At 37.3% G+C, this 24,873-nt stretch overlaps 1 protein-coding gene across 2 annotated transcripts in view; it reads right to left on the reverse strand.

Moving 5' to 3' along the window:
* Nucleotides 1-3,828: 3,828 nt before the first annotated feature.
* The window catches only part of LOC135688324 (shaker-related potassium channel tsha2), a 29,426-nt gene continuing 8,381 nt past the window's right edge, over nucleotides 3,829-24,873 (reverse strand). For both annotated transcript variants that reach the window (XM_065205138.2, XM_065205137.2), the window contains exons 2-4: nucleotides 18,199-19,318; nucleotides 7,596-7,785; nucleotides 3,829-5,670 (exon numbers count right to left, since the gene is read on the reverse strand). In XM_065205138.2, coding sequence (XP_065061210.1) covers nucleotides 5,360-5,670; nucleotides 7,596-7,785; nucleotides 18,199-19,318 — 1,621 coding nt within the window. In that variant the 3' untranslated portion in view covers nucleotides 3,829-5,359. The remainder of the gene's footprint in view (nucleotides 5,671-7,595; nucleotides 7,786-18,198; nucleotides 19,319-24,873) is intronic.

A 24,873-nucleotide genomic window follows, 5' to 3' on the forward strand; every position in this document is an offset into this window, starting at 1 on the left:
CGTAGGGAAATTGCATGAAGATATCGTTAGCGAAAGCTACTTGAACTTCATGCAATGCTTTGAATGCTTAAATACGAATGAAAAAATTCTAGATAAATTTAGCTCGAACTGAAACACATTTACAAAACTGCAAAATATTTTAACAGAGTGATTTATACCATTTTTCTTCCAAATCTAGGTTCATTGAATAAATATTACAAAAGTAGAGAATGTTGAATTAGAACCAGTGCAAGTTTGATTTGTAAGAGATACAGATAGGCCCGAAACACATTAATTTGACATAACGAAACACATTAATTATGACAACCGGTTGCGCACGAGCCTTAAAATCAAGCTACTTGTTCGGACACACTTTCCTGTAAGTAAAAACGAAGCAATAAAAACAAAATTCTAAAAAACATGGGTAAGCCTACAAACATAGATGAAATTTCTCTAACAAACTTGCCAAGTTCCGATGTATGGAACAATTGGCAGGTAGTGAATAAAAAGAATCAAAACCAAGTATGAAATAGAGCAAAAGGGTAACGATAAACTGAGCAAATGGATAATAACTTTTCAATTCAATAACACTTGAATTAGGAGCCTCTCTATCACAGTTGGCAACTGTCAAGCCTGCATTTTCAGGATTAGACTAACAACGTGATTTAATAGAAAAGTAATTCTGGGTTCAGTCGAATGACTATGTTGGGATGTTTAAAGGACACCGTTTGTGTTGTTGATCAATAGCAAGAGCATCGCATATTTTGATGAATTGGTTTCAATAATGGCCGATAATGCCAAGAGAGCTCATGGAAAGTTTCACAAAAGAGACTGATAAATTTTCTGAGTTCTTGTGGCATCTGTGCCATGATTGGATTGCGTTCATGGACGCTTCTCGGCTCCACTTTTCGTGCTCGAATTTAAGCGATTCTGGCACCCAAGTTATAGAAAATGGCACAGTCGGTCATGCGTTGGGTGTAAGGTCACCCCGTTAACTAAGCCTTGAGAAAATAATTAACCATTTCAATAAACATTAAACATTAGTTGAACGAAGTTTAGCAATGATGGTAGTACTTGATTGATTTTTTCAGATCTGTGAGCCATTTAGGACACTTTGCCGGTGTAGGGAAACGATTCAGAGAATAAGCTTTCTGTATCGCCATAATTTCAGGAGTTAATATTGTCCAAATCCCAGCCTCTACCATTTACATCTAACAGTAGAGGGTGTTTTTTACCCATTCCCCCTCCATCTCTAGATTCTAAGAAGCCATATCCAGATATTGTTTTATAGCAATAGAGGACGTTGTCGCTTCAAAAAAAGTGGTTGCTCAAGGTCTTTCAATGTTGGGGCTAAGTGAAGAAGAACTTTCAAAAAAGGGGATAAAGCCAGGGATTGGATGAAAATTGCACTTGGATGAACTAAACATCACATCGAAAACAGTGATCAAGACACAGTGAGCGAAAAGAGAGATGTCTCACAAATTGTCTCTAGAGTTTTGATATCCGAAGCAATTGCGCCTGGGTTTGCACAAAAAATGTGGCAAGATTTCCCGGGGGTGAAGGGTATTCCCATTATGGCCTAACAGGGGTTCCAGTCAGGCGCAAAGAGGGCCAAAGCTAATATGTTGAAAATTACCCTCAAATGGTAGTATTTTTTGACAATAACCCTCAAATGGTAGCGTAAGGACAGGAATTATGTCTTTGGTAGCATCCATTTCTTTGTGTGCTCCTGGTCCTTCTTTGACGAACTTCTTCGCCATTGACTGTTGTTGATTCAGGAAAGATAAAATGTTTTTCATTGTTTATAATAAGTCGCAAGCTGAACTAAGCTGTTGTGTTATTATCAAAATTGAGCCATTTGGTAGCCATTTGGTAAGACCCTCAAATCAACGGGACCACCCTATCAGGCCTTAATGGGAGTACCCCCTATGGGCGAGATTTGTACCATATAGTGGCAATGAGGGGTTTTTGCGAGACAGCCTCACCAAATAACACTGTGGAGAAACCCAGAGCGTCGAAGTGCTTGCAACTAGCAGTAAGTGTAGGTTTCGTTAGTGTTGTTTGGTGAATATTGTTATATATTTCAGCTTTATCATTATGGCCAATGTTCTGGTTTTAGCCCTCACGTTCATTCGTCCATTCGTTCTGGTTTTAGCCCTCACGTAACTCACATAATAAAATGCCTAAATCCCCGAAGGTCAGTAGATCTCCTGCCCTCTTCGATAAAAGGTATCCAGAGTTGAGATATGGAGTGCCAATTATAAAAATGAAGTAACTTACTTTTAGATGCATGTATACCAAAGTTGCATGTTATGGTTGGATGCACCAGTATGAGCTAAAATAGATTTAATTCTGCAGCGCATGCTAGAGCCAAGGCCGCTTGATCGAGTCGAAGGCAGCCGAATGCCACGTTGCCACTAATGAATATCCCAAAAGATTAGGTGAAGTAGAATATCCGATTGTAAATAACGAATGTAAGTAAACGTGCCACATGAAGGAGGCGTGAAACCCAAGCCACATGGGAAAAGAACAACGATAAAGAGGAAAATATTGGATACAATGCAGTACTGCTTACAATTCAAATTATTTTTATTCAAATTATCAAATACCTAACTTTTGGAGAGTGCAAAAAAAGTAGCTTTTGTTACGAGACCAGGGACATGGGAGTCAGCAAGATCTTGTGAACGGAAGGTGTGATGTTTATATTTGGTTTCAGCTAAGAAGCAAGACCCGGAAATCCCTGTGAAGATAAAAAGAGTTACCCCCTCCCCCAGGGTTAAAATATCGTCTTTATTAAAGTTATAGTAAATCCACACAAGGGAACAAAAACAATATTTCACTGTTTCCCGAAAGATATAGTTTATCCATTTAAAAATCAAAGAAGAAATCTTTAAACGAGCAATCAAAACTGGAGGCTCATTTCTTAAACACTGCAAATTGGAACCATTTTGGAAACAAGTAGACAAGCATCATCATCATCATATTTGTCCAGGAACAACTCTTCTACAAAAGATAAATGTCTATAGCCTCACAGTTTTAACCTATAAATATAAGCTTCATGTCTGGGCAAATATATATCGCCTTCAGTTCAACTGCTTTCAATGAGTTGCTTCCAATGTGGTGAAATTTATGTCTATGCTGTTCAAAACAAAGACTTCATACTCCCTGCGTTTAACTGTAAAGAGTACAAACCAGGCATTTATTTTCATAATGATTTACCCTATTAACAAGCCATGTTCTTCAAAATGTTCTTTTGGGCCTTGAAACTTTGACATCATATTCCCATAGCTCTGTGCATTTAAATATGGAACCGATCTCTCAATAACCACAGTTCTCTCATGCGAATTCAAGATAAGCTAATGCATTTGCCTTTGACACCAGCAGTTATGTAAAACCCCAATGATGGATACATAGTTAGAAGAGTCATGACGTCACAAAATATTATTAGAATTTTCGAATTTGGACAAAATAACCCGGGAAGAGCATCATAAAATACTCGTTAGTTTGCAAAATCGAACAGATCTGTTCAAGACTGCCTGAGGCATGACAACATAACCACAGGTTCTTTCCCCGAAGAAAAATCTGTCTGATTGGTTTCGCCCAGCCCACTGCACGATTTTTGTCTGTGGACTGCACGATTTTTGTCATTGGACTGCACGATTTTTGTCTTTGGTCGCAAATACCAAAGACAAATATCAAACATTTTAAATATCAAAGATTAGCACAAAAGACCAATGTCTTTCGATTTTGAAACCGCATACTTTTATTGCAAAATTAAACAGTTTGCGAATGAAATCTGCTTTGTGCGCTTGTCTTTACGGTGCAAAGTCAAGAAAGAATGCAATAAGGTTTGGAAGATTTTCGAATCCAAGATTCAGCCTTTTTTAAATGCTGCTGATGATTGGGTAATTCAACAACTACTACCTAAGTTAGACAATTCTTGAAACATATAAAAATATTAAATTAGGCTACGTTATGCTGTTTGTGTGCAAAAGACGAAGATTAAAAATGTACAAATTCATATACAAAGTCATACGGCACGAGGTGCAAAATTAGTGAGCGTTCCTTCAAGAAACGCCAATCAATTGTCAAAATAAAGTCATCTGCTTAAAGATGGATGGCTTGTAAACAGATACGTATCTTTCGAATTTAGTAGTCATCCTGATAATACATTTATAAGGAAATCTACCTACAAAACATGCCACAGAATAAGAACAAAAATATAGAATATTCGTCAACAGTTGCCGGCAATGAAAATTCTTAAGCGTGATAAAAATCAATCTTTTTGTTTTCCGGACCTTCAGTTTTATTGCTTCCTATTCCTAGTAATGGCTAAAATTTGCCCATCTCCTGTCTTTCCCTGTCTTCAGTCTTTGCTTTGAGAACCTCTATTAATGCTTTTTCCACTCAGAAAGTCACATCATCATGTTCACTTCTTCCCCCTTTCGTCCCCCCATCCTATCCCAATTTTAACTTCCTATCTTTATTTCATTTTATAAAGCCGACTTGTAGCTCTATTTTTCAAAACGCACAGCATTATGACAAAAATTCTTCTTTATGTTATCACGTCTCTTTCTAAAAAATACTTATATTTCGTTTCACGTAAAACCGCTAAGTACGGTTAAGTAGAAAATAATACACTTGAAAAATAGCTAAATGAATTATACATCGAAAAGAATGAAAAATTGTTAAGCAGTCAAAATAAAAATAAAAAAGAGTTCAAGACTAACGCAAAAACCATTCAACTTTTCAGGAGAAAGGTTGTCCTCTTACAAAATCATTCCAATTATGAAATGAGATAAGCTTCAACATTACAAGGCGACCTAGTTAGAACAGTCCTTTAAAAATTAAACCTGTAACTAAGCTAATGTTATACAAAAATATATTAACATTTTCACAAATATGTACATTAGAATTAATTAGTCTCTCCTTTAACGTTATTTTTGTGTCACTTTTCTCCATTTCTCTTTTCGATGGACTCTTCAAAATTTGCCTGGTACTTCAGTTTACTGCAAATCTTTTGCCCGTGTAAACTTACAACATTTGAGGGCATACGATCTTATCATTCTTCTGATAATATCTCTTTCTGAAAACTGACCTTCCAGCGGATTCTCTTTCATGCATGCTTCGTGCAAACAATCCTTTAGGCCATCGGCGAGCAAGCAGACATTCTGACAAGTCTTCCCACCGCGAAGCAATCACGCAATGTTGAATACTCTTTCGAGATAGAAGATTTGAGTGTATTTGGTTTTGATGTTGTTAACTGCTATTATACTGAGCATATAAAGGTTCCATAGCTGCTCAAGTTATCAAATCACTACGTAAGTTTCTAATTACTTCCAACTTTTCAAAGTAAATGTCCTCGAAGGGCATTGCACCATCACACATGTGATTCTACCTGCGGATTTAATGGCATCTTCTCGTCATTAGAATTTACCTCCGACGTCTTTCCTGAAGTTTTCCCATTAACCTTATCGATTACGATCGTAGGCAGCTGGGATTCTTCAATGCTTGCAAGTGAGCTCCGTTTCAGGTCTCCTAACGGAGCACAAGTGTATTCATCGTCCAGGGGTTCTGGGCAACTCTGCTCAAGTGTGTAATAGTAAGTAAAGTTGTTTACGATAACAGGCACAGGGAATGCGATCGCCAGCACGCCCAGCAGAACACAAAACGAACCAACGAGTTTACCACCTTGGAAAATAAAAGAGGCATACATTATAAACGACATGATAGTATCCTTGTAAATATTCCAATTTAGCATAAAGTCAAGTCAGTAGAATTGCCTATATTATACCAGATTCCCCACAAAAAATTAACTAAACAAGGCGAAGGTGATTCTATTATCTCAGCAGCATCATATTCTAGACGTTTTCAAAGGAAGCATTGAGCAAAACGGTACCAATTTCATTCAGAAAATAATAGACATTCTCTTTGAAAGCAAGTTAAATTTTCATATACTAGGAATTGCATAGGAAAGATTTCCTACCGAAATAGAGCCTAATCCAAAGGACATTAAAGGCATTTGACATGCATAAGTACAGCGAATCCAAAAATAACTTAGGCCAAATTGATCAGAGCACGCGCACAAGAATGGAATTGGAAACTGCTCACGTTAAACCACTGCGCGCTGCTCTAGGATTTCACCGATTTGCAGGAAGACGGAAAATTGTTCACGTGTTTTTCTCTGTGCGAAATTTGGTTGGTCAACCGCTCGCGGTCGAGTGGCTGTAAGCCACTTTTACCTGTGTCAAATGCATTTAAGGGTAAAGATTTTCGTGAATAGATAAGGAGTAAAAATATACAATGGAGCGTTGATGTATTGATGTATTGAGAGTTTGGTACACAAAAATACACATCGTCTAACAAGAAAAAAAGCATGATAACAAGTCAAGCAAACAAGAGGAAGCCACAGTTCCATTACGAATTGGTAGGCTTTTGGATTAAAACGTTTTGGTTCCAGAGAGAACAATACAGAGCAGATGTTTCAGGGGTTTGTTTTCCCATTCACATATCTGGCTTCTACAGGCATGGAAGCCTGCACTCAAAGAAGGCAACTGGGCAAAACACCAATAAAAAGGGCAAAACGATAGTAAAATACAGAAACATGTTCAATTTCGCGAAGGCAAGGGGATTTGCCCCCGCTACCCCCCCCCCCCTTGGGGCAGGCGTCCCGGGAAATAGAGCGAGGACGCTTCATATTTAGGTGCCATATCTATACCTATTTTGTAAATTTATAGAGGCTTTCAAACATATTTCGATGTCCACTGTAACCGAAACTCTATTGGCACAGAATTGCATGAAATGATAATTCCTTTAAAAATCGGGCAGTTTCACATGTCATTCAAAACTTAAAGAAATTAATCAGGAGTGTTGTGAGAAAGGCTGGAAAAAAACTTTCGCAAGAACTGGACATTACGATTTTATTTTCTTCTCAGCAAACTTCGAGAGGGGAAAGAATGGAAAAGAATACTTAATTTCAGACAGAAACTGGATAAGCCAGTTATCAGAATGGAGGTTAGAGTGTTACATGAGCATTGATAAAAACAGCGTTAATGTTTTATCAATAACATTGAAAACAATTTGCACTAAGTGGTAAATATTGCACATTGACTTTAACAGCAGAAAACAGTGAAAACAAACAAATATCCACACAATTTGACAACAGCATTGATCTGTTTGTGAAAATTGCATCATGGGATAAAGCACAAGACCTCTTTACAACAGTTTTTAAGCTAGTTGGATATGCGTAACAACAGAGCAAATCCGAAAAACAAAGTTTTAAACAAACTTAGAGCCAAGCGCGTATTAGCGAATCTTATTAGCCCATATCCGCTTAAAAAGTCTTAAAGAAGATAAAGTTGGAGAACGCATCTCAGGATCTGCTGCAGAGACATACAATTAGCAAGAGTGGAACGAGCAAATGTACTGAGATAAAATGTGACACGACCAGGGTGAGACTCAAAGCGGAACCATCGACACTGTGCATCGTTGCTCTAGCATAAGAGCTACCCTAGTTTGAGTCCCCTTAGCTTCACAGCATCAAATAGAGAAAAATATTTTCGTATTCTGCAGATTTTAGAGAAAAGAGCCACTGTGTATAACGTAAAGAAACCTACCAAGAGTTTCGGGAGCCATGTCACCATACCCCACTGTTGTCATAGTAACAATAGCCCACCAAAATGTGTGTGGGATGCTTTTAAACTTGGTGTCTTTGACGCTTTCTTCGCAGTAGTAGGCTGCAGATGAAAAAAGGACAATGCCAACCAGCAGGAAAAAGGCCAAGAGACCAAGTTCTTGCAAACTCGCCTGCAAAAAAAAAATAGTTGATAATCGACAGGGGCTAAATACGTCACTGGTCGAGAACATTTTACATTACATTTTTTTAAATTTGATAAAGGTATCCATGACTTTATAGGCGCACAGATAATAACTTAGTCAAAAGTTGATAAGTAGCAATTCAGCTTCTCCATTATCAAAACCTTTTAATAATAGAAACAATAGTCGCAAAAGCCTTTAAAATAAAATAAGGTAGAAGCAGTAACAGTATTAACCCCATTTATGTAACTCTAACAGAGCTAGTAGCTTTCGGTAATTGTCTAGATAGTTAACAAAACAATTTTCAAGACTTTGCATCTGTAGAAAGGTAAATTATTGAGCTATAGTCAAGTTTTCGGCAATTTCATTTTCCATGGACATTGAAACCAGTGAGCTAAGCCTGTTTTGGTCAATGGTAAAGCGAAGATAATACTTTATGAATTTGAGCTTACTGAACGATATTTCGTCTGATGCAACATTAGAAGGCAAAGTCAGAGACAAACTTGATGCAATGAAAAGATTGGGAAATGAGCGTTGCAAATTCAAATGCTTAAGCTTGTTCACAGATAAAACTGAACTGATAGTCTGGAGTCCTTTGCGTGGAGGGTAAAACCTGAAGGGGCCAGTTATAGACATGCCTGGGAGAGACAATGTGCCTGAAGGATTTTTTAACTTTGAATTCTAGGACATCTTCTTTGGCTCTACTAACCGCCAAGAGCCCTAATAACCAGTAAATTCAGTTGTTTTATCAATTCTTCATACTACAGTCATACTGTTATTTCTAGTCACTTGCAGTCTTGGATGCATAAGATAGCAAGAAAAAATGCTAAAATAAAGTTCATGCAAAGCTAAAACTAAGCAAAATCCACACTTTCGGTGTTCTCAAGAAGAAATCGTTATAAATACTAGACATTGCCTACATCTCTCTAAAGAGTAGATAATTTAGGTGTCTTTTCAAGGGGTACCCATCGAGTGTGAAAAAACAAGAGCTGTAGTGGGCCAAATTCTCTTTACGGTTGCCTTCACGTGGCATAACTTTTCCTTATAGTTTGATCTAATATAGGTACTTCGTCTTGCATCAAAAACATAATATCTATCAATTTTTAGCATTGTTTATTGATGCCATATTGAATTACATAATGTTTGTGCTTGTATTGTAGATTTAACGCAAAAATGAGGCTGTGAGTTGAATTGGTGTATTAGGTGCTTCGTCTAATTTGTTTAAAATAAGAATAACTTCGCATGAAACATGCCTCAGATAAAAAAAAATGAAAAATGAACAATATCTGTTTAGAGATTTGAAAATTTAGAGGACAGATTTTATCAGCAAATTAATCCCGCAACTTGAATGGTTTACAAAACTGTTGTAGTGGTCTTAGAAAGAATTCATAGTATAAAGATGTGGAGCAATTAATGTGGATAAAAACATTTTTATGATGCTATCTGGTATTTTCGTCTATTTTTTTGAGATAATATAAGCCAAAACTATTTGCGGTAGATTCTATGCTATTGGCATTTTTACTAATCGTGAAGTATGAAAGGCCGCCTCTTTTTTTATGCGCCTCCTTTGAGAAAATGCCTCAAAAAAGATTGAAAATATTTTAAAGAGCAACCCAGGCGTAATATGGTATCTTAACAGCTCTACATATCAAAAGTCACTTGATTCAATGCTGTTATCAAATAGATAATTCTAACACAACTTTAGAATATGTATTCAGTTATTTTGTTATTTCATATTTCATGCTGGGAACCATAGTTATTTCATACTTCAAAACCAAAAAATCTAAATAGTTATATTTTCTCCCCGAAAACTTTAATTATCTCATATTTCAATTTTCCCATATAGGCGCTCTTAATTTCATTGCGGATTGCGGCATTTGGTTGATTTTTGCACGGTTTTGCGGCTTTTGCCCCCCCCTATAATAGGCCCCCTTTAAATTACCAAAGAAGTAATAGCCACTATCGCAATTTCAGCAACCAAAAAAGCCGCAATTTTAGCAACCATCGTCTCAAAAATTTTCCTCGGACCACTTGCTTTCTATCTTTCGTTTTGACCCGGGGCCTATAAATCCTCTCCGCGGCCCTGATCACACCCTGGCCCTTTTGAAAGTTAGCTTGATAAATTTTTTGTGCTTTGCAAAATTTCCTGAGGGTAAGTAAACTAGGGACAATATTTTTTCAAAGGTAACTTCGACTGTCGAAATAACATTAAATGAAGCCCCTACCCCATCCCTCTAGCCAGGAAGTTAAGGAATGTCACTAGTGGCGGCGCCAGCTGCTGCAGAGTGGGAGGGTAATGGGTGTTGCCCGTGAGACTACGCCCTATTTGCCTCGTTTCAGTGCTTTGTATCAGGTCAAATTTGCTTAGGAAATATGATCTACCTCTACCTAGTGCTTTTTAATCCGTTTTTAGACAAAATATGTAGACCATGTTTCGACAAAAGTCGTCCCTGAATGCCACTATACATCAACTCATTATCCAGGAACCTTTGGTGCGCCCAGAGGTTTGGGGAGAGTTATTGGTCGAAACTTCACTGAATAAGGCGAATCTTCATATATGCCTCACTGCGAGCTCAGAGAGAAATTCGAGCAATTTGCGACTTCTTTGTTGGGTTTCGTTGAACAATAACACATATTTGCATAGTTTGTTATCTCAGGAACAGTTTGATCTCTTCAGAAAATATACGATAGAATAATAACAACGAACAAGACGTATTATTATGACAACTTGCAAATAATCACGTGATCATGGAGCCTTTATTATCTACTTTGATTGATATTTCAATATCAGAACAGATTCTATAAATAAACGGATACAATATCAACAACCGCATTTCAAAGCAGTAAACCACTAAAATGAAAACATTTCTAATATCACAGAAGAGTTATATATAAATCAATACTTCAAATAAGCACTGAAAATTGAAATCATGTTTAATTCTTTATCAATAAGTCGACAAAAAAGGTTTCATCATAAAACAAATAAAGATAAAAGTGCGGAAGACTGAAGCTCAATAAAAGTAGATTATGAAGAAATAATCCCAGTTTTAATGAAAGGATTGAGCGACGTGAACAGGAAACGAGAAACTGCTAATAAACTGATTTATATTCAATTGAACTATATGATATTCAGGATTATGAGAAATCCGATGAATATGATTAAAATTCCTTAACGATTAAGCCCTCAAATTTTTGATGAATTTTGTTAAGCTTTGTAGTTGCTTTGAGCTCGAAATGAGCAGTGGCAAGGCAAACTGTTACGATTTCTGAAACAGGACCTCTTCTAAGTATAAGTTTTTAATTTTTCACGTATTTAAAAAAAGCATACTACACACTTTTTTCATAAAAACCAGTAAATTGAAGTTCAGGCTGGCTGTTCTTAATCATTCCAAAACCATGAGGATGGATTGTCTTTATTTGTTCTCAAATTATTAGGTGGTGGGCAGTGCAATCGCTAGCTATGGTGGTGCTCAAATCAAGTGTTCAGGCCTTGTTAGCCAACAAAGAGAGTGAGACAATTTATTTGCTAAAAGGTTTGAAAATTCATAGACAAAACACCCGTAGATGACCAAAATTCCTTGCATTATGTAAGAGGTTCCTTTTTAGGGAGGTTTCACAACTTTTTTCAAAGTTACATGTTACTGTACCTCAGTCTCAGCTTCTTCTTAAATTTTGACTAGATTTGAGATTTGACCAGTTTTTATAAAATGGTGTAAAATAAAAATAAAAAAGTGTGTGAAATTACGGCGGCAATATAAAACCTCAAAAAATAGCCTTCATGGTTGCATTCATTTATTTTTCAGCAAAGGATAGTTTAAAGAAAAATATGCATTTTTAGCAACTTTGGTAAAAGGGGGCACTCAGCCGGATGAGAGAATAGTCTGTTGCGCATAATATGTATCAGGCTGATCAAGACAAATACAGTTTAAAAAAATTGCGAAGGAAAAAGATGACTATATGCTTACACGACACTTATTATCAACATAACAGATAGAAATACGGCGAACCAACAAGAGGGTGGATGTTTTAGGAAGGTCCAAATGTCCTCCGATATCCAAGTGATTGACTTTTCAACGGTTGAGTAAATCTAGTGACCATAAGACAATCTACCACAATTAACCATAAGAGATCCAATAAAGAAAGTCCAGTATCAGTCTTTTACGCTGAAGCGTTTTCATATGAGATAAGGAAGAAGCAGCCTCGTTCACGAAACACCAATCCGATTTGCAAACTCGTTTTGAAAAAAAAACTTTAAACATTGTAATTAACTTTTGACTTCATTTTAATGAAATAGACTTCGGTGGTCGAAATGAGGGAAAATTGCGTCATCGGTGAAAATAAAAACTCGCGAAGCATTTGAACCAAGAAAACGCTCCTCTCACTAACTTCGCGTCTTACTATCATCTCACTATGGCTTACACTACGACAGCTTCTCTCACACACACAATTTTTGAACACAGAAAAACATTATATTTTTGAATGTAATCCATTGTTCATTTTCGAACACAGAACATTCGAGTCACCAGACTTCCATCTAAAGAAGAGTGTTTAATGTTCCCTCACGTCAAGTAGGATTGGGCGGGTGCGGGCAAAACGCACGAGGACAAAATATCACCGAACAATATGTCACGGACAAAACTCCACTGGACAAAATGCCACTCAGACGAAATATCCTGACGGTTTTTTCATAAATCTTGCCAGTGTCTCGTCGGTGTTTTTCATTTCCCCGTCGGTTTTCACCGATCACCAGCCGTTACTTCGACCACTGGACTCACTCCATGAGCCTCTGTTTTGCTACTGCCTCACATAACGAACGCTAATTAAGGAACCGAAGTTTCGTTTACATGGAAGTTTTCACGATGATAGTGTCGTGGTACTGGATTTCACCACATAGATTCACAAAATTTTTAAGGGGTTTGAAAATGATTATCGACAAAGGGTGGAAAGTTTGCCTGGAACGTTTTGTGGTCATATATCACACACACACAATTTTTGAACACAGAAAAACATTATATTTTTGAATGTAATCCATTGTTCATTTTCGAACACAGAACATTCGAGTCACCAGACTTCCATCTAAAGAAGAGTGTTTAATGTTCCCTCACGTCAAGTAGGATTGGGCGGGTGCGGGCAAAACGCACGAGGACAAAATATCACCGAACAATATGTCACGGACAAAACTCCACTGGACAAAATGCCACTCAGACGAAATATCCTGACGGTTTTTTCATAAATCTTGCCAGTGTCTCGTCGGTGTTTTTCATTTCCCCGTCGGTTTTCACCGATCACCAGCCGTTACTTCGACCACTGGACTCACTCCATGAGCCTCTGTTTTGCTACTGCCTCACATAACGAACGCTAATTAAGGAACCGAAGTTTCGTTTACATGGAAGTTTTCACGATGATAGTGTCGTGGTACTGGATTTCACCACATAGATTCACAAAATTTTTAAGGGGTTTGAAAATGATTATCGACAAAGGGTGGAAAGTTTGCCTGGAACGTTTTGTGGTCATATATTTCTGATATGGTTTTTGAAACTTCACTACAATGCAAAAACAAGAAATGAATGGTGGAAGATTTTAAAATTAGATCAAAAGTAGAAAAATTGCTTGAAGTATGTCCAAAACTATGTTCAGTTCAGTTCAGTTTTATGTTGAATCGGCCGAATCGGCTTAGCTACTACAGAGCACCAAGAAGCAAATCATAATTGAAAAAACATACGAAATTTCCATCAAAACAAACGAATCTATAGATATTTTAGATAAAACAGAAAGATTTTCACCAAAAGTGTGGTTTGCTTCAAGGGCAGGAGGAAACACCCCCCACCCTCCCACTCTAGACTCCGTTCCTCTTAGGCTAAACAACAGCAAAATGACATAATGTTTAGTCCGTGATCAATAAATGAGTTTAAATCAACTTCCCGATGCGGATTGAAAATAAATAAACAGCTTGAATGCTGGGGGTAGATTACCATCCCAGTTACAGGAGGGAAACGTGTTATTTCAATTGCTTCTTCAGAGGCTGGACAGACACGTTATTTTTGACAACGGTCTCTGTTCGACAATAAAATAAAAATGGTTGATATGACAACCGACGAAAACACTGGAAAAGTCATTAGTCCAGTTACGACATTATCGATACAAAGAAAGGAGAGTCATCAAAAAACTTGCAAGGAGTGCAAAAATAAACACCTTAAAATCGAATCAGCATTTAGGGACATAGTTGGAAAACCTCAAAAGTCTTCTTAAGGAGTCCACAGACATTCTAAATCGGCGCTTTAATTTTTTGGCTTTAGTAAGAGGCAATTAATGGCTTAATAAAATCTTGAAATACTTCTGACAAAATAGCTCTCGACATGCTCCTCTTATAAGTAATTGGTGATTTGGGTTGATACTAAAAAATAAATTGGCGAGCAAAAAAAATCTTTATGAAGGTTAAAGTCTGCAAGAATTTTGAGCCAAAACAGATACAGTTGATATACGCAGAGATACTATTAACATAAAAACATAAAATGACAAATATTTACCTCATTTTGTTTTCATAGATAGACGTAAGTTAGAACAGAAGCAAAAGTACTTTGGGTGTTAACACATTACCTGCCTAAATCAGGCAACGTGGATCAGGGAGGCTGTGAGGGCATTTAACCCCAACTTTTTGAAAAAAATGCAGAATATTAAGAAGTGAACCACCAGTAAAGCCTCTTTTTATTCGGTTCCAGCCCCCGCATTTTTTTTCCCCAACTTTCTCAACGCTCCTCGGTGCCTGAGGAACACTGTACCTTCAAAGCCTTTTCCCAAATATTAATAACACTTCCGCACCCTTTCCCAGGACAATTTTGATTCATAGTTCAGAAAATATTGAGCCAAACGAAAAAACGCACTTCCTAACGTCCTACGACGTTATGGAGAAAACCGATATTTTTCCGAGAGGGAGTGTAGGATGGGTGAATTTGCTCTTGAAAACGGATTTGCTATTCAGTGAGTTTCTGGCAGAGACTGCAGGAGGTTAGAAAAGAAGGGTCTTTGGACTTTAAATTGGAGCATTGATCTCCGATGTAAGATAAAATAAAGTGAATTAGAATTGCACCACGTCATAAAAGAGAGCGGAGAGGTAAAGAAAACTTTGAGGTTTTCGTGAAAAAAGGATGGGTGTGAATAAATCTATGTCAAAAATCCTGATTGTTGTCAAATCTGTGTCAAAAGGATTGTTAAGTTAAATTTCGGTTGCGCTTTCGATGAAAAAGTGTAGGATATCAAAACTAGTAGGTTCTATGATGCTTAAACCAAACAAAAATCGCCAAAAACGTTCACAATCATGGGAAGCTTTAATAAAGCCAAAAATGTCAGATACGAAGTGCAATTGCCAAATGCAGATGTTACAAAATATGAAAACCAGAGTCCAAAGATACAATGATCGAGGAGGTGCCATGAATTCTAATTTACATCATTACGAAGATATTATATTACATCATGAATGGTGGATATTGTTGTGCAAAACAGCGCACTCGCCTTGAAAATGGTAGCAGAAAATGTGCTGGTGTATGTTTCCTTAACAAGCTGTATCATGCAGTATGTAAAAGTTTACTTGACCATAAGTTGAACTTGCGACTTAAGCTAATGTGGACTCTTTCATCCGGTTTCAGACACAGCAAAAAGCATTTCTCAAAGACTTTCCTTACACCCTTTCACAACTGCAGATTTTCCCTGCTAATAAGTTTAAACATGCCAAATCTAATTGGCTGACAGGCAGTAGTCTGCCAAGAAAATGCGGCTAATTGGGTCCAAGACGTCTGCATTACAAGTAGCACCAACTATAAAAAGAATCCATTGCACCTAAGCCTTATTTAGTATATAAGATTTCGCATCAAGCTGTGAATTTCAAAGGGGCATTTAAATCTAGTTATTTTGTTTCTGGAGATCAATTTTGTCCTAAGGAGAGGTCAGCACTTGGAACAATATGGATTTTACATTGACATGAAAATCATGCAGGTCAAGGGCCCCTGTGCCAGAGGGCAGCAGGGGCAGTTGCCCCATTGCTCTTGTTGAATTGAAAATTTTTCTTTGTTTTACTATCTATATGACATTTTTCTTGGCGATTTCCTATCATTGCCCTCTTCATTGAATACAGTCATCCCTGACACAGGTCACAGATTAACAGAAGAAGTAGAGGGATCTTAGAAACTAGGGATGGTTTAAAGAATGAGAGAAAAATATAGCTGTTGGTGATAATGGTTGACTGAATGTCATGTCATAGACATGACAAAGTTTACATGGTTCAAAGGGGAACCAACGATCTGAAATCAAATCAAAGTTTACAAGACAGACATACAGAATACACTAAGGTCAAAACGTCAAAGTTTAGGAACAGCCTCTCAGAGTTAAGAAAGTGGGTTGGGGTGCAGTTAACTCCACTAACAGCATTTACAACTTATATCTGCATCGGATATGGAAATAAAGAGAACAACAACAAAAATGATCATGATGGTGATAATGAATGATGGTGATGATGGAGAAGACTGACTGAAAGAATATTGTTGGGAAACATTACATTTTGGAAACTCAATATGTCTTCTGTTGAAAATCATCTTTATCCTATTTGTCAAACTGGTGTCACTTCGAAATCTTCTTTCATGTCTGCTTTCATGGCAGATGCTTCTGTAAACTTAATTATTTGGTAGTTTTACTGCTTATAGAAATTGAGGGTGGTCCAAATGTCAACCACTTTAAAATGTCAACCAAAATTTTTAAAAACTCTACCCATATCCCAAAAACTACTAAGGATGATGGTCCGGAATTTTAGGATGTTTCAGTTAGAAGTTAGAACACATTGTTAAAAGTTTCTCATATCTGGGGTGCTGGATGACCTTGAGTCATATATTTAGACAGTATTTAGACATAAGAAAGAATAAAGGCTTTTAGTTTTTAGATCAGGTCTGAAAAGGTAAACAGGGCTAAAATAACAGCTAACTTTTAATGCTTCTTTGCAAGCTAGGCCTTGGAAAAGTCAATAGTATTTACAATTTAAGTTTATCTGGCATGAGTGTTTAGATTGGGGAAGTTGAACATAGTTTGTGTTTTCTGAAGACAGTTTTATCAGAAAGGGATGGATAGATTGGAAAGCAAATAGGCCCCAGAAATATGTAAGGGATTGCAACAAAATGAGATGATGACTAAGTCTGAATGGAATACAGGAAGTGAACCAATATTACAGGAAGTGGTGAGGAGAGGTGAATTTAAAAGGAGACAAATTCAAAAGGAAACTGATTAAGAGAAATGAAGGGGAGACAGCAGGAAATAAAGAGATTTCATCAAGGAAGTTATTTTCTAAGGCAACTGTATTCAACCAGCATAAAGTATAAATATTTTGCATTAATAAGATCATTTATTGTTTCATTAAAAAACTCCTGTCAAATCTATCAACAAAAATTGTTTGGAAATCAGAACTGGATGCACTGCCTGATGACAGTGGTCCCATGCATTTTTATTCATTACACAGGGACTTCTAGAAGTATTCGAAAAATTAATCATGATTTTTATGCCAATGGTCTTTTTAGGGGGTTTTGTAAGTTAACAATGTTAATGAAAGAAGAATGAAAGGAGTCAAATCTGATAAACAAAACATGGCAGACCTGTAAATTCTCATACATTTTGTGCGAGTCTCACACATTTGAGAAGGGATGGCCACTTGAACATAAATCAAACAATAGAACTTACTACATGAAACAACAGATCCAAACTTGACAAGTAAGAGCATGGTTATGATGCTCATGACAACCCTTCCTATTGGCAAAAGATCGTTTCCAAGAACAGGGCCTTAAAAAACAGAATTATAAAACCACCTGCCATCTACCATTAGAAAATATTAATAATTCAAAAGATTTTTTGATTTACTTCCTTGTTTCCGTAGGTTAGAATTTTATCAAATTTAACGTCAAACCTCAATTTAGGTGTACCTTAAAAGCTCAATTTAGGTATGTATTCTTGCTTAATGAAAAAGAAGTCAAAACAACACAGCGTAACTAAACTATCCCTCCGTCAAATTCTTTGACAGTCGATTGGAACAAAACAATTTTGTGGAGCAGCAAACAGCATGTTTATTTATAATGTTAGAATTTTATTATGTGATGAAGGACTCAATTGTTTGCAAGCAAAATGTAGACAATTCGTGATATTTCCCCCGGTAATGAATAATAAACGCAAAATAAACGCAATGCTGAACACACTACTGCCGGGCGATTAACGGTATTTGAATAGGAGAAAATTTCCGCGCCGTATTGTTTGTCGACGAGTCGTCAAAAATTTTGTGACCAGAGCGTCAGAGGGGTAGGTAGGCCTGTTCTTGAAATCTGGATAAACGGACAGTTTGAAATGAAAGCGGTAACTAAAGATGAAATTTCCACATACCTTGAAAGTGTATCCTAGTATCTTTAAGCCTCTGCTGTATCTGGAAAGTTTGAAAATTCTGAAAACTCTCACAAGACGCAGTATCCTTAAGATCGACAGGCTACCAACGTTGGTGTCGACTGAATTCAAGGCCAGCGTAATATAAAATGGCATTATAGCCACTAAATCGATCACATTTAACGGCTGGTATAAAAATTTAAATTTCTCGGGACAGCTGAGCAGCCTGACACAATATTCCAATGTAAACCAAACAATACAAAACATTTCAACTCCATTGAATACCGATGCATATTCTCGTTTTAAACGTTCCCCTTTGTCAGTTTTAGAAATGACCGTCCCGTTCGCATCTTTGTTTATTTGATAGTAAGTCTCTTTAAAATTGGGCAGAGTTTCAACGCAAAACATAGTAATTGATAATATGATAACAAAAACAGAAAAAATGGCAACAACTCGAGCGTATGTTGACGTATCCGGGTACTCAAAAAGTTCCCATATTTTTCGCTGGTGTTTGTTTTTAGGTAGTATTCTTTGAGGCTGCTCTGGGCCAGGCGCGACATGCATATCTGATTCATCCTCAAATCCAAAGAAGCGGAGCTCAGCTGAGAAAATTCTATCGTCTAAAGTCGGGGGTTTTATTAACACACCAGTTTGACAGTAAGTCAAAATTGCACTGAAAGCTTTACGATTTCGGTCGAAAAAGTATTCTTTGTTCAGGGGATCATAGAAAACATTCCGATGCGGCAGCGCGAGAAGACTGTCAGGAAATTTATCCAAAGTCGCGTCATATGTTTCATAATGTTTTCCAGATATATTGAATACAACGCGGTTCTGTGGTCCATTTTGTGAGTCGGTTTGCATTTTCGCCATCTCGACATCGTTCTTAGTGAATCCTTCACCCATTATGCCAGCGAAAAGGTGATCAATGCCCCGTCCAGGGCCTAGTAGTTGTCCAATAACTCTGCGGTTATCTTCCGAGGATGTCCTCTGCCTGATCGATGTCTCCGGTTTCAACTTTGACGCCCGCTCACCTTCGTGAGGATTCCTGCGCTCCTCTGTTGACGACGCCCTGCTATTTGGGTTTGACCATTTGTGCCTGGTGGCCTTCCCTTCCTCCTGAGACCTATAAGATACAAGAGAAGGACTTCTTCGCAAATTGTGCAGCAAATTATTGTTTGAGCTCAAATCTGCGATAATTGACGTGTCGGCGGCTACAAAATTCATCTTTGTTTGTTTAGCCCCAACGGTAATATCGACGATATTTATTGCTCATAACTCAAGCTGGTAGCAATAACACTAAATAACAAGAAACCAGCTCCAGCTAACAGTTTCATACGACCAGAGCTCCAGTAAATCTTCTCCTTCTCCTGCCGCGCGAATAACTTGAAACAAATGGCAAAACATTCCCAGATTTCATATGAAGCTACCCATGCATGTAAACATAATCTAAATTATTATGTTCCCAAACAGAAATCTTTATCTTCGCAGGATGCTATTTTTCATACAACATAAATCCCTGAACATCCTTTTATAAGATTGTATATAAGCTCTATGCAATAATGTGAGCATATTGTCATCGACAATCGCTAAAAATTCCTCAACGTAATTTTTTCATGCTCATTGTCCCATTCTTCTTTTCTTATGTTATTAACCAAAAAACAACAATCATTCAATAGTCCGTGCACGGAATTTTCCTTTGGAAGAAACTGTTGTTATTTGAAGCATTCAAGCCTCACATCGCATAAGCTTTCCAGAGTCAAGAAAATACCATGGTCCCACGGCCACTGGCCGGTGGAAGGTTGTAGAAAACAAAAATAAATTGAGGAAGGGTACCAAAAGTTTGAAAATTTGAGGAAGTTGAAAATATCGTATTGCTTTTTGGCTTTCAAAATAAAGTCAGACAATAAAAAATCATTTTATAAACCTCCTGTTTTTTATTATTTAATGTTTTTGCAGAATTGCTTTACACTGTAAAATTTAGGCATAAACTTTTTATAATTTATATATTTCAGTTATGACACAAATCATTATCAATATAAATAAGCATGTAATTTTAAATCTGTCTCAAAGATCTCTAATTGAAAACAAGCTGCGATTTTTCGGAAATGTTTTGGAAATAAGTTGAGTCGCCAAAATTTCCTGACCACGTCCATTTTTAACCCATTAACAGATCAGGAAAGTTTTAAAGTAAGATTTGCTTGGCCGGAGGAAGGTTGACAACCTTTTTGGACTCTGCAGCTTTCTCCCGCAAGTCCATCCTAAAGAAACTCTCTCCTCTCCCATGAAAACTGCTTCCCTTCATCTGCGATTAAGTACAAACTTTTAAGAATTTGTACAGGAACGCAAGGTTCGCTAAGTGTGGGGGAGTCACCCCCATCCCCCTAAATCTTTGATATTCTGTAAATTAGTCGGAAAATTTGAGAGCAATCAGAAAATCTAAGTTGTACATTAAGTACCACAAATCTCGGTGGGATTCATTTTCGGTGAAGCAGGGCAACCGAAATTTATTTACACCGAATTTTTCCTAATTTCTAATTTTCAGACGCTAGAAAAATCTCGTTTACACCTCTCAAAAAAACCAAAAAATTTTTCTATTGATATTGTTAGAGTATTACTATACATCCAATGCGTATCAAATTTCAGTTTCTGGTTCTCCTTCGTCATCAATAAATAAGACATCCAGCTCATCTTCACTTCCTTCTCTTTCGCCCTCTACATTCAAGATACTTGAGTTTTCTATGGGCTAACAGATGCTCCTACTGGCACTTCATTATTTCTCTCAATTATTTCTTTTTACCGTTTCAGTGATTTCTATTTTGCGAACCGTAAACCTTTCCAATTTATTTCCCATGGCTTATAAAAAATAAAATAAAAAAGACCTCTTCTAAACAAGATTTCACGCCGTTCTTGCCTACTCTTCAGTGCCATTTATTTAGCTGACATCAAAATGTTCTATTTTTGTAACCTTTTTGATTCCGTTCCAGTTAATTCTTTTTTTGAAGATAGAAATAACTTGCAGAAAGTATTTCACTTCTTTACGCACAGCAGATTTTTGCCACCGAAATATTTCAAATTCCAAATGAAATTTCATGAATGTGACCGAAATTTTTTCCACCAAAAGAAGAATCCACCGACATTTTTGGCACCACACGTTTTGGTGCTTCATGTAATTCCATTGCTTATTGACGTCAGAGAATCATATAACAAAACGCTTGTGCCGAGAAATCTCGAAATTTGGAAAGGAAATGGCTGAACTGTATAATCTTCAGGTTCTGTAAGTAAAAGCTTAGTAGAATTTTAATAAAAAATTACTATTGGCTTATCATCAGTCGGAAATTTCGTACCCTTGACTCTCCCAAAAATACCCGTCAGTTATTCTCTGAACCTGGTTTACAATTGATTCGACTGCCAAACTAAACTTCCATCCAAACACTAAGCGGACGAGTAGTGACAGGCAAACGTTGGTGAACAAAATATTTACAAAGGAATCCACGTCGGTATTCTGTATACGCCAAAAATGAGATGAAGGCCAGGCTTAAGTTATTGGAATCCTCTAGACTATGCAACGGGCTGGGCATTGTTTAACCAAAAGCGGGGCCACCCTATTACAAATATGATATTGCTGCAACTTATCTTTTATGCAGTGGCGTAGCTTGATCTTCCAGACAGGGGGGAGGGGCAATGGCGGCGCCAGCCACTAGGATCTGGGGGGGGGGGGTTTCTGGATCGGGACAATTTGTTTGACTGTGTGATGTTCAATGTTCTGAGAGGACTAATCACATCTCGAGAACAATAAGCAGTTGAATCTCGTTTGATCGGAACTCAGGGGTAAGGAAATGGTCCAATTTTTCACCCGGAACAGGTAGAATAGTCCAATCAGAATAGAAAGTCCCAGTTATCTGAAGTACGACTCAACAAATTTTTTTGCAGTTTCATGAACAGTTCGAGCGACTGTAATTCTTTAGCAAGGATTTTGAGTTCCTGTGATTCTTAGGTTAACTAAAGATATCGCTGTACCAAAATTTTGAAATGCTCTACAGACAGCGGCATTTTGTATGTAGGAGGTGTTCTATCCCCTACGCCCCCAGTGGTTTCGCGCTTTGGGGTATAATCAAGATGCCTTAAGAATGGGTGAGTCCCTCAAGTTTTCAACTGTTTCATATTTTCATGGATTTCACCATCCCCTCACAATACCACCCTCCTTCTCTTGCAAACGAGCAACCCGTTTTAGCTTAATTCCAAGCCTCGTGCTCTCTGTGAATTCAATTCTTTGTTCTATATACTTCTCATACCCTGGATGCTAGTATTTCAGGGGATTTGCCCAATGCACATAATAGAAGATTCCACTGAATGATACTATAATTGATTTTGTTTTACGTCAGAAGGTAAAAAGATTTTGCAACCATGAACCACAAATCTTTCATAAGAAGTTTTTAGGCAATTACGCTGAGGTTTGATGTCGCAACTTCTTACAACATTGAGTAAAAATTTCAACAATTCTGGGAGATCAAAAAACTTCTTTGACATAGAGAAACCTGAAAATGGATTAGATTCAAGCCAATTGGGCGCTGAATTGTTGCGATGCTTAAGACTGTTTTCCAGTTACGTTCTTGTACGTAAGAGAATCAAGTAAAAAAGCATATGTTTTGCACTTGAAGGAACCTTGTTCACTTTTATTGAATCCGTTATCGACCTTGAGCTGGGGACAGCTCTGTCTATGACGTCATATCATAATTGTTTCTCTCACACTGCAACTTTGGAGCCTGAATGTGACATGTAATAACGGGGTTATGCTGGCGTTTACGTGAATGCGATGTTCAACTGTGCTTTAAAACAAAGTTCCCTCGAGTGTCGCCATCGTGGTGAAGACGGGAATTCAAGTCATGATATGAAGAAGTTGGAGTTTTAACAGAGGAGGAAATTGAGGGAAGGATGATGATACAGCCATGAGTTTTTTGGTAAAAATTCCAAACAAATATCTTCGTTCGATCATTAATAAAACAAACATATTGTCTCTGGTCTTGTCATCGTTAAAACTTTCAAACAGTGTCATTCAAGACATTCTAAAAAACTTTCTTCTGCCAATCCTTCTACCAATTAACAGCTGTTGTTATCACCTGTTTTGGAATAGTATTTCATAATGGGCTATTCTATAATCATGAAGTTAGCCCCCCTCCCTGGCTTTTCATCAGACGTATCAGACAGACGTAGGCCTTTATTTCATGACTGTCCTGGAGATGACAACATTATCATTGACTAACTATGCGAAAGCAATGAAAGCCATTGTGTCATAGAGACGAGGACTCTAAGGGCCTGTTTATATGGAGAAGATCATCCCACCTTCCAGTTTGTGAGCTGAGAGGTGAGATCCCACTCTTCTATAGAATCCTTTGTGTTTTTCGTTTTGCGTTTATATGGAAAACAAGCTAGCCCGGTTAAGTAGGGTCCCGCTGCCTGGGAGGTGGGATCTCACTGAGGTGGGATGAACTTTTTCTATATAAACATTGGAAGGTGGAATGAAGCTGGAAAATGGGATGAAATGTTTATATAAACGCAATCAAATTTCGTTCGATTTGTCAGCACACAGGCTGGAAGGTGGGACGATTTTCTCCATATATAGCTGGAAGGTGGGATAGAATCAGCATGTGTGGAAACTGCCCTATTAAAATTGCTCCATTGAGATAGAACTGCCCGAATGGAGCCTGAACTGCGATAAATGCTTAGAAGGGCTGCAGCTCTCCCAATCCCATGTCTTCTACACCTATTTGTTCGGGAAACAAGCAAGAGAATGTTTTTTACTGAGTGAGGCAACCCTCTGTCCTGGAGTCGAACAGCATGCACGGAGGGTCCCTAACAACGATGATCCGATGATTCCATCTCACTTGCCAGATTATGGGCTGAAAGCTGGGGACACTTTTGCTCATATAAACAGACCCTTACAAGTAGAGTTTCTTCACTGCTTACATTTATTTTAAAGCCACCGTTTATGTAAAATTCTCGTTAAAGATAATTTGTCGTTATTACTAACAATTAGTGACTGAAATTTAGATTGATTGGCTGTCATACGAAATCAAACCATTTAATTTGGCAAAAGAATTGCTTAGAAAAATATATTTTCATAGACGAATAGCGGAATAAACACACAAAAGGCATTTCATCAGAAATTTTTAGTAAGTCCCCTTCGGGAATAGTCCTGCTCTGAAGTTTTAATAAGTTCCAACTTCGGGGCCTAATAGAACTTTAATGATATCTTCGCTATAACATAGAAGTTGGTTTATTATTGTTTGATAAGTATGACATGCATTTCTTATTTAGTTTTTTTTATTGAAAATAAAGTTGACCCTTTCATTAAGTAGAATAGCTTCATGTGTGGAGCATTTCATTTACCCAGTATTCTCTTTCATTCACCCAATTCTTGACAAAATGATAAATCAAGAGTTGGCTATTTCATTCCATTTGCAAAAACTATTGCTTGTCTTTCAATAGTTTATAGAACGTTTTCTATGTGCTTTACCTTGTTTTAGAGCATTAACATCTCTTCAGCTCCAAAAAACATCAAGCAATAAACATGCTCTTTGTGACTTATTAGGTGTTCTATCTTATGTATATTTTTGAAATCAGCAAAGAAATTAAACAAATGGATGTTAATCCCGAGCTTAGTTTCTTATAAAAAATGAG

This window comes from Rhopilema esculentum, chromosome 19 (assembly GCF_057945365.1).
Source record: "Rhopilema esculentum isolate cy_ngs chromosome 19, ASM5794536v1, whole genome shotgun sequence".
Taxonomy (NCBI): Eukaryota; Metazoa; Cnidaria; class Scyphozoa; order Rhizostomeae; family Rhizostomatidae; genus Rhopilema; species Rhopilema esculentum.